At 46.5% G+C, this 10,593-nt stretch overlaps 1 protein-coding gene across 1 annotated transcript in view; it reads right to left on the bottom strand.

Moving 5' to 3' along the window:
• Window positions 1-585: 585 nt before the first annotated feature.
• The window catches only part of AVIL (advillin), a 37,887-nt gene continuing 27,879 nt past the window's right edge, over window positions 586-10,593 (bottom strand). Inside the window, exons 13-19 of the mRNA XM_044443152.1 lie at window positions 8,821-9,000; window positions 6,918-7,063; window positions 5,187-5,331; window positions 3,768-3,956; window positions 2,445-2,513; window positions 1,447-1,575; window positions 586-727 (exon numbers count right to left, since the gene is read on the bottom strand). Coding sequence (XP_044299087.1) covers window positions 614-727; window positions 1,447-1,575; window positions 2,445-2,513; window positions 3,768-3,956; window positions 5,187-5,331; window positions 6,918-7,063; window positions 8,821-9,000 — 972 coding nt within the window. The 3' untranslated portion in view covers window positions 586-613. The remainder of the gene's footprint in view (window positions 728-1,446; window positions 1,576-2,444; window positions 2,514-3,767; window positions 3,957-5,186; window positions 5,332-6,917; window positions 7,064-8,820; window positions 9,001-10,593) is intronic.

The raw sequence follows: 10,593 nt of genomic DNA, 5'->3' as shown, positions 1-10,593 counted from the left end.
TGGGACTTGCAGTCCGGCAACATCTGGAGGGCCAAATGTTCCCCACCCTGTCCTAAAGGATCGTTTATTTCTTCCCAAACCAAATCTCAGCATTCCATCAGAGTAGCAACAGATAAGGTGGAATGAGGTATTCTTGACAGCAAATTCCATTTTAATGTTTGTAATACATATATATAGATATAGATATACTCTTGGTGTCAAATCACAAAACAAGCAGCCTTCATTTGACTTGGATTTCTATGTGCTGCTCCTGGCTACATATTTCTATGTGGCAAGATTTGAGCCAAGAGCAGAAATCCATGCTGGTTGCCCATGTATTTTCTGAACTTTGGCATTCCATGTTCTTCACAGGACTTTGAATTCATCACAACATAGGCTTGTAAGAATTCAGGGAAGGAAAATAATAATATTCTTCCTGGACAGCAGCAGGCTTCAGTGACAATATGAAGCCACCTTTCAGAGCATAGTTAGGCACAAGTGTGATACATACAGTTGAAAACGAGACCGTTCCTGTCACAGAACATGCCGTGTCTAGATTTGGGGCCTGCCCCAAATGGATAGGAAGTGAATATAGTTGGATCCTCTTCCACCTGTATAAATTCTGCATTCTTCTTCAGAAAAGCCCCTTATCTTTCTTCATGTTCAGCTGCTTCCAAGTAGGGAGAGCAGCAAATGCTTCCCTTGGGATCCCAAAGGTTCTCATGAAGTCGTCTTCTGACAGGAAGTTCTGTGGATGAGGGAAAAACCCGAAATGCTTGGATGAGTAAGGGGAAGCGTGCTGGTACAGTCAGTACAAACAGTGGGAGCTCTTGCAACCGAGCTAGTGCTAGTTGTATCAAACTCAAAGGAACAAAGTCGTGTGATAAATTGCTTTCTTTGGTGTGTGTCTCCCCTCCCCCATATGGCCTGGTTTGTACACATCACAAAGGATGAGGTAAACATTTTTCTGACTATAAAACTTTAGACTGCAGAAGAATTACCACACTGAATTCTACCAAAATACTGATTCTGTATAGACATTTATTATACAGTTATAATAATAAAAACACATGCTGTTTTTCTCACCCTGAGGACCTTATAACCTAAAGTTCAGTCTTCCATGGTGTGCTAGCTTTCTGCATGAAGATGTCTCTAGTCCTGTTTTTATTTTGTTATGAAGGAACAGTCAATGCTGTAAGCCCCTGTCTGTAGTCTGAAACGATACCTTTTCATCTGCTGTTTGCTATGCACACTGGAACAGGGCCAATATATGCCTTCTCATATTTAACCAGTGGAGCCTAAGTTTGCAGCCATGAGGACTAGGAGCATGATTTTTAAGCTGAAGTTTCAGCTGATTTCCATCCCCAATTCCAAACTGCCTGTTCGCTTGGTACAATCACAGAATAACAACTTGCTATTATTGCCATTCTCAACATTGTAGTAAATATATGGCCTAAAAGAACTCACCTCTTTCTTAGTAGGATCCACATCCTCAGGTAACTTATCTTGGCTGGACAGCAAGATTTCTAGAGGGTAGGTTGGGTAGTTGCTGCCACCAATGCCAGCTCTTAGGGCAACGGATCCCCCATTGGAATCCTAAACAGAAAAAAACAGATTCCTAAATGCAGTCTGGATAGCAGATTCTATGCCATTCTTTGCTAAAATATCTGATGCTCACTGTAACCCTGAAGTAAAATTGGAGGCACACCTTCCAGAAGGTTTACTGTCAAAAGTAAGAACTATCCATCCTCAGAGGGATACAAAGCCTGTGGATATGTGTGAGTCCCTGTTCCTTACACAGGAGCTGGTAATCCTGTTTTTCCTCTGAATTGGGAGCAACTGATGGATTCAATCATCCCCAGTACAGAGATGAGGCAAAATGACCTTCCCCCGCAACAGAGGCTGTACGGAAAGACAGGGATCTGTGCAAGGACACAACAGACAGCCTCCTCTGTGAGTAGGTACCTTGCATTCACAGCAACCTCAAACTATTTAATTCATTCATTATGCTTGCATGGTGACATGTTTGTTTGGACATGGCTATTCATTGCTGCAGGATCCCAGGTATTTGAAAGCCTGGATGATTGTGAGAAGGCTACTGACAGGCAGCGGCGATGAGTGCCGAGGCCTTGCCTGCCTTGCCCAGCATGCCGTCAGACATGCATCAGCCCAAAGCTGCAATACTAATCTGTATCCCTGGGGAAGAGTGGTCCAGTGGGGAAGTGACGGAAGAGGGTCCAGCGCTGCATGGCAGAGCATGTGCTTTCCCTGCAGAAGTTCCGGGGTGCCATCCCTGGCAGCTCCAGATAAAAGGCAGCAAGCTCTCTGCTCAAGGCCAGTCTGGGGAGCCAAAGCTGGGCTTGATGGGCAAACTGTGTGAGCTGGGACCAGGGACTGCCTATGCACTGGAACTTCTTGGCCGCCTCAGTTGTGGCCTGTCATGGGGAAACAGGCCCCCAACTCACCTTGGAGCCACTGACAATGCTGTGGTCCTCTCTCAGTTCCTTCTTCAGCTGATCGTACGTCTTCCCTTCCTGGAAGGACAGAAGAAGCCAGTCATCAGGGGAGCTGCAGGGATATATTCCAGCTGGAATGCAGAGAACAAAGCTTTCCTCCCACATGTTTAGTGCAGGAACCTGATTATGGGTCCCAGCAGGGCTCAGCTGCAGGGAAATGGGGACTGCATCAGCCCAAAGCTCCATCTAAGCTAGCTTCTGTTTTCCCACAGCCAGCCACCTGCCCCTGGGGAGCTCACAGGCAGAATGATGTGCAAGTGAGGTACTCCCTGTTAGGCTAGGCATGGGATAAGAGGGCAGGACTTCAAGTAGGAGGCAGCTGCTAGCCAAATGTGAGCCACAACCATTCTCTAGAAAGTGATGGGTAGCACCCTTATTTGAGAGGGTGTCAAACATCAGCAGGCCTAGTTGCTCTTGTACTAACTCAGAAAAGCCCTTTCTCTGAAAAGGCGTAGCCTGTCCTAGAAAGCAGGGGTGTGATCTTGTAGCCCTCCAGATATTTCGGCCCACAGCTCCCATCAGCTTTAGCCGGCAGAGCCCATGGCAAGGCATAATGGGAATTCTCAGCCAAAACATTTGGAGGGCCAGAAGGGGTCCACCTCTGCTTTAAAGCCTGATGCTTTCACACTAAACCAGAAAGATGACAAGCAGCCCCTAAGTGAGCAGGCACAAAGTGGCCCATTCCAAAATCAGTTCCGGCTGCCTTACACTGGCACCGAGCTATATCCTGTTTTGGTATTTGATGGTCAACATGTGATGCAGCTTGGTATTTGACAGTATTTAGTAGCTGTCGTGGGAGTGTGATTATTGAACAGGATGTGATTATTGGATGCGTTTATCCATTTACTGAATGTATTCATAGCTTGCTTTTTGCCAAAGGAATTCAGGGAGGAATATAACTAGTTGCGATGCAGGAGCATTTACTACTTGCCAATATTTGACAAGTGACAGCATATGAGGTTCGATGATTGACGCCTGCCAAATCAAGACGTAAAGTGTCCCCCATTAGTCTCAGGCATCCAACCATTCAGAAATGAAATGAGAAATCCCACTTTCACATTCCAGACAGCAGTACTGTGGATATACTCTCAGATTTCAAAGATTTGTGAGCATCTGTTTCCGGACGGGGTCAGAGCTGCATGACATGTATTTTATAGCGATAATGCTGTGTCCTCTCTCAACATGACACAAGGGATGTAATAATTCTCAGATCAAGGGATTCTCAGCTCCTCAGGAAATAAGACACGTGTCTGGGACATGTCTTCCACTTACGCTCCACCGGTACGGATCCCAAGCCAGGAACCAGCCTGTGAAGGTGGGGGGCTCAAAACCTTGCTTGATTATCAGGATGGGGGTATCAGTCTCCCTCCCACTGGGGTGGGTCTGCAGGTATTCCTGAGCCGTTGTCAATGCCTCCTTCCTCTCTACTACACTGGCTTCTTTGCCAATCCATAAGAAAATCTGGAAAGAGAAGAGTCATCCTTTCAAGTCACTCGGAGTAATAGAAGTTAGTTCTGCCATGCAAGGAAACAACTAGAGCAGACGTTTCCCAAGCCAGTGCCTTCCGGAGGGCGGCCATGCTAGCTGGAATGGCAGGAGTGCCACTTCACCACACCTGGAGAGCACTTGGCTGGGAAAGAGGAGGCAGCCCTTCTGAAACCAGGCCACAATGGCTATGGGGCAAAGCAGATGTGCCAGCATGGCCCTGGGTTTCTCTTCTCGTGTCTGCTTGTTCTTTTTTAAAGCTGGGAGTGAAGACGGTGCTACTTTAACAGTAAGATGAACGTGGCAGAACTGAACTGTGTTTCACCACCTTACTTCTCCCAGTCAGACATCTAGATTTGGTCCAGAGACCACAAGTTTCTAGGGAATAAAGGGAAAAGTTCAGTTGGACACGTTTTTCAGTCAAAGGTTCCTCTGATTCAGTACCTCTTCTAACAGAGCTCCAAGGAACTCAGCATTGCAGGTACCATTCTTGACTATCACAGCTCATAACCCCTGACGCAACTTTTACATTTGATGTCTAGTATTTCTGTGCTGCCCAATAAGAACATATAAAAGCTGCTAGACAGAGTACAACAGGTTAGAAAGAAACAAATAGTTATAACACATATCTACAGATCTTACATGCCTGGGAGAAGAGAAAGCTCATCACCTGCTACAGAAAATATAACTGCGTCAGAAAAGCCTGCCTGGGAGGGTGTACCATCAGTGGGGATGCCACAGCCAAGAAGGCCCTATCTCTTGTAGTAACCTAACATCATTCAGAGGGTTCACCCAGATAAAGATGAAGGTAAAAGTAATCTAAGGGTTCATGCAAGTACGTGGTGGATGTATCCTCCAGGAAGCTCTAAAATGCTTTCAGAACAAATTTTGAAACCTAGAAACTTTACATTAAGCATTGAACAAAGAAGCCCTCAGGCTCTGGGACTGCGGAGCTCACAGATCTTTTGCCTTGGGCTTGTCGTTGCTTGCGGTTTCTGCCCAGCCTTTCTTGCAGCCGAGAAACTTTCAAAGATAGCACCAGCCTCTGATGCTTCTTGCCCCTGCGCCCCCAAAGTAGCTGAACTGCCAAATGGCTGCTTCAGGCTGCTGAACCCTCACAGGGAATGAAAGGGCAACACAGGGGAGAGCTGGGGAAAGAGCGAGAGGAGTCCCAGGGCCATTATGGCTCCCCTGCCTGAGGCACACCTGATCCCAGGTATCCAGCAGCATCACATCACTTTCACTGAGATCCTCCTGGGTAAAGTCCGTGATCTCAATGACTATGAAGCGGCCGGTCTTGTTGGAGCATTCGAAGAGCCGGGGAGGGTGGTCAGGAACCTCCTGCTGCAGCCTGTAAGACAGGGGTGGGTTGTTGGAGAAAGGACTTCCAGGCCTCCCTTTGCAGTGCTCAAACGAAGGCGTGGATGCAGGCCTGGGCCAGCCCGACCACGAGGCAGAGCAAGGTGGCTGCCGCAAACAGTGGATTTAGGACATCATAAGAAGGCAGCCAACTGAGAGTGATTTAATGTATGATTATGGCATTTTTGCTGCCAGGAATGGGGAGATTTGCAGGGAATTTTTCTGCCTCTGGTGCCAAAGAACTGATGTTGCTTTAATTATTATTCATTTCCCTTCTTTGTTATTTAGTCTCATGGGAGTAAACGTCTTGGGGTGACCCCACGGGGGTCTACTGAACCAAACCCCAGTTCTGCTGGCTTTGTTATCAATTCCTTTGTTTACACTGGCTGGAACCAGCAAAACTCTCCCGTCCCACAAGACTCATTCTGCAGCAGCAGGGGGCTTTTCTCCCAGTACAGCTTTTCTGATGGCTTAACATGGGGGGAGCCATCTCTGCTGCCTCAGAGGAAGGCCCCCTGTGCTCTTCCACATTTGCTCTGGAGTGTTTGGGACCCTCAAAATTGGTAGAAGTGGCCTCGCTGGGGGGACACTTGTGTGGGGAATAGGCAAAATAGTGTCTCTATCTCCCCCGGTTTCTGCTAGCAGGATCATTCAGCTGGAAGTCGACTCAGACATGCTCCTGGAATGACCTCTCTGGCTTTAACTGTACTTTATTTTATTTATTCCTATGTTGATTTTTTCATTTGTCTCATTTTTCAGCCACCAATGGTGTCTCACAGCCATTAAAATCAAGGCATGAGCATTAAGAAGCAAATCCATGAAGCAGTTGAAACTGTGAATAAAAACAAGTAGCACTAAAAATCACCTCAGTCTAGCAGTTCCCTACTGATGAAGGCTCGGCACTGGAAAGCTGTCTTAAGTAGGCGCTGGTGCATTAGCCTCCTGGGGCTGGCAATTCCATTTCTTGTGGCTCTTTTGGAGGCAGGGTGTTGTTGAAAGGGCTTAAATGAGCAGGCAAGCAGGGTTGCCCATGTAGTTCTGCTTCCTGGTGTGCCGCACATGATTCTGCCCTCTCCATCAACATCTGCACATGCAGCGTGAACAACCGGAGTGGGGAATCAAGCCTCTTTCAGCCCAAGAACCAAATTCCTCTTGAGATGAGGCCAACACAACAAGAAATCCTCTTAGTACTTACTGCCAGCGAGTAAGGCTTTGTGGAGGCATTCTGCCCCTTTAAGAATGGAGATGATACATGCAAAAGCTGGGAAATCACTAAACCATTGGTGGTTGGGGAACAGGGGCTGGCAAATGAGGGTTCTTGGAGGAGCTGGAGTTGGCCCCGAGGACTAAGGTTCTGGTAGAGCCCCAAAACAAAGGGGGTTCTGCCATGCATGGAGGTCTGCAGGCGCACAGCTGTATGTGAATGGGACCTCTCCCTCCAGATGTTTGGGTTCTGCAAGTGGAAATCTGGGGACATGAAAGGGCAGGGCTACCCAGCACAGCTCTGCTCCAGGATTGATGCAAGCCCTTTCAGGGACACCTCCATGACCCTAATGTTGAGGACGGACACATACGTACCTTTTCTGACTTGCATATGGGGCCTTGCCTCCAAGCAGCTCCCAAAACTCAGCCGGCTCTTGCCCTTCCACCACAGACTCCTGAAGCCCTTCACAGATGGCTGCTGCTAGCTGCTTGGCCATTTCTCGCTCGTCGCCGCTGGAGCCCTGGCATTCGGAAGACCGCAGTGAGAGAAAGGTGGAGGATTGCCGCCAGGCACGCATGGGGGACTTCAGGTCTCCACAGGATTTTGCTTCTCGATGCTGAGACCTTCTAGATTATCCTGAGCAATTTGGCCAGCACAAGCCCTAGTCGTTTCTGCACTTGAACCACACAGAAGCACACTTGCTTGTTTGTTTGTATGTCCGCTTTCAGACATAACACTAAACCATAGCTGTGCTTTATGAGAACAAGCTGCAGCAAGCCCTAGACTCCCATGCTCCTTCCTCCAGTGTATCAGCAAGTTGATTGGAAGTTTTCATTTCCCTTCAAGATGAGCCAGTTTTGTGTTACATATGAGCCCTAAATTGTGGTAAAACTTAACTATGATTTGTTGAAACAAAGCCGCTGCATAAACCATAGGCTGAAGCTGATTTGTTGCAACAAACCATAGTTCAGCACAGTCCTTCCCAGCTTCCAGCACCACAACAAGCTGTAATCAATCTAAAATGGATGTGAACACTTCCAAAGACCCACACCTCAAAGATGCACTGGAGGAGAGGTGGGCATGCAAGTTTGAGGTGCAGTGCAGCTCATCGTCGTAACCCTAAGCCAGGCTTCCCCAACCTGGCATCCTCCAGATGTTCTGGGCTTTCTCTCAGCCAGCACAGCCTATGGTCAGGAAAGCTGGTGGTGGCTGCCAAAACATCCAGAAGCCATCCTCTTGGGGAAGGCTGCACTAAAGCGAGGGTGGTGCCCATGGACACCTTCTAGATGCTGTTGGACTACAACACTCATCAGCCCGAGCCAGTGTAATCACTGGTGAGCAAGGGTGGGAGTTGTCCTCCAACAACAGCTGGAGGGCCGCAGAGCCCCATCTCTGCGCTCAACAATGGCGATTAAGTGTCACATGCAAGTATAGCCACAGAAAGGGAACTTCAGCCTAGGAACACGGGAAGTGGGCTTGGACTGAATCAGACCATTGCTCCAGCTGGCTCAGGATGGTTGCCGCTGGTTTCAGGCAGGATTCTGCCTTAGCTTTGCCTGGAGGTTCCAGGGACCAAGCTTGGTGCATTATGCATGCAAAGCCTGCACTGGGTCACTGAGCAACAGTCCCTCCCCTCCTAACTGGGAGGGGGAAACAAAGCCCTTTCTCCACTCAAAGGACTGTTTCACTTTCAAGCCCTGTGTTCAGGATGATTTAATGTCCATTCTCTCTAGTACAAGTCACTGGAACCTTCCCAAGCAAATAATTGCTTCTTTTGAACTTACATTGCACTTCTTACCTAGTACACTGCCTACAGGGCTATGGGAGCAGTTTATAACTCTAATAAATAAGTAAATAAATTTAAATTTAAGCTGGAACTTGCAGAGTGGGTCAAAATATGCACCAGGTATTAGATTACCCTGGTTAGGCTCCCAGTAGCTTTTAAGATTAACTCACGGTGTTCATATATTTTACAAAGCCACTTGCACAGTCAGAATGGCTATAGACATTGGATGCCTTTGCTTTTGAACCAAAGTTAAGGATCTTTCCATCACCCATAAATCCTAAATTCTGCATCGGCAGCAGATCCCACCAATTGTGGTTTTATTTAGTTCCATTAAGTTACCCCTTGACTTATGCCCATAAAAAGCAAATATTTCCAGTGGAGTAAAAGTCACCATATGGGCCTCTTTGAGGCTCAGTGCTAGGGAGAGTTCCAGATCCCTCCAGCCCCAGCTGGCCTTGCCCTCCTCGGAGGCCTGTTTCCTAGCCCCTCACCTTGCCATACCACAGGTAATGATCTGCCTGGGCCTTGAGCAAGAAGACATCATTGGAATTTAGAGATGCAGCCACTGCCATCACCTCCACCGCTTTCGTGTTGGAGCAATCTGTTCCACGGATCTGGAAGAGCCTCACCAGGGGCTCTGCTTCACAGCTACCTTTCCGGGATGTCCCACCCTGCAGAGAACATGACAGAAGGGCAGAGCAAACCAGCATCACTGCGGACCTGCTGCAACTGAAGAAACGCCATCTTGCAGGTGCCATGGGATGGAGGTCTCCCAGAATCCATCTGTACCAGGAACGAAGCAGGTGAGGAAAGAGCCGCAGCCTGTCCCTTTTCAGCTATGGACAGGCCAAGCACTTTCGGGATGAGCTAGCTATTCCTATGAGAGGAGCCGGGGACACCTAACAGCCACGGTGGTCCACTGCATGTTGATAAAAGAAGGGGAAGTGCATCACCAGGGAAAGAGGGCAGAAGGGGACACAGAATTGCATAGAATGCATGTGCTAATTCATGTGTGTAAGTGGATAGATACACGGAGGAGCAATGAACTCCATGTGTTCATTGTGGGCAAGACTCTGGTAAAGTGGGGGGCAAACCTGTTCAGTTTCTACATGGGGATGGACACCTTCAAAGCCCCTCCCTTGAAGGTCTCCTCCCTTCTTCTTTTTTACTTAATTTTATTAAATGTTTGCCAAAAATATACAACTAAAAGAAAAACATGCAGTTAAAGTGATACTATAACATGGGACCACTGCATACATGCTAAATCATTTGCGCTTTCAGGAAGCTCCATCCCCCTTCCAGTATTGCAATGAATCAGTAAATGGTCCTCAAATATCATCAAAATTATTCTTATTTATACAGCCTTCTTCATTTTAATATCATGTTAATTTATCATTAATTGCTATATTCCAAACTTCTCTGCACCACTCAATTAATAATCATGTTTTATTTTCCAATTCTTTGCTATGATTAATCTTACAGTTGTAAATAAATGTGTTAGTAATTTTTTAATATTCCATCTTCATTGTTCTCTATCAGATATTGGAAATAATGCAATTCCAGGGTTTACTTTGATATTTAAACTCAATATTTTACTACTTTCCTTAAAAACCTCTTTCCAACATTTCAATATATATTCATATTCCCACCATGTATGGAAATATGTACCCACTGCCCAACCACAGCTCCAATGTAAGTTAGAATATTTGCAGTCCATATGATTGAATTTTACCAGACTTGGGTACCATTTCTGTACTCGTTTATAAAACTGTTCCTTTAGTCTTACTGACACACATTTTAATATCCTCTTTATCGCACATATTTTCCAGTCTTCATTACTAATTTTCCTTCCTCAGTTTGTTTCTGATGTTGCTTTAGGTCTCCTCCCTCCTTAGGGTTTCTTCTTTTTAACATGGACTTCAGATCCAGAGTGTCTTCCAACAGACATCTGTCCTTCTTAACGAGGTCACCTGACTCCCCCTGTTCTCAGCATCCCCACCCAAATTACAATAACCATGATTCTTTGGAGGGAAACTATAACCATTAAGCTGGTATAAAACAAATATAAATGTATACTGTAGATATACTAACCGTGACCATGAACAAATCAGCCTCTTTGACTTTCTGGTATTTTCCTACAGAAACCAGCTATACCTTGTCACAACCTTGTAATGTTTCACTCAGTAAGAACATATCATTTCCCTAACAGACAACCCTGATGGCCGGGAAATTTACTGTATTTATTGATAAATACTAAAAGCTTA

This window comes from Varanus komodoensis, unplaced genomic scaffold (genome assembly GCF_004798865.1).
Source record: "Varanus komodoensis strain SLA01 unplaced genomic scaffold, ASM479886v1 scaffold41, whole genome shotgun sequence".
Classification (NCBI taxonomy): domain Eukaryota; kingdom Metazoa; phylum Chordata; class Lepidosauria; order Squamata; family Varanidae; genus Varanus; species Varanus komodoensis.
This window is presented reverse-complemented; position numbering and strand designations above follow the sequence as displayed.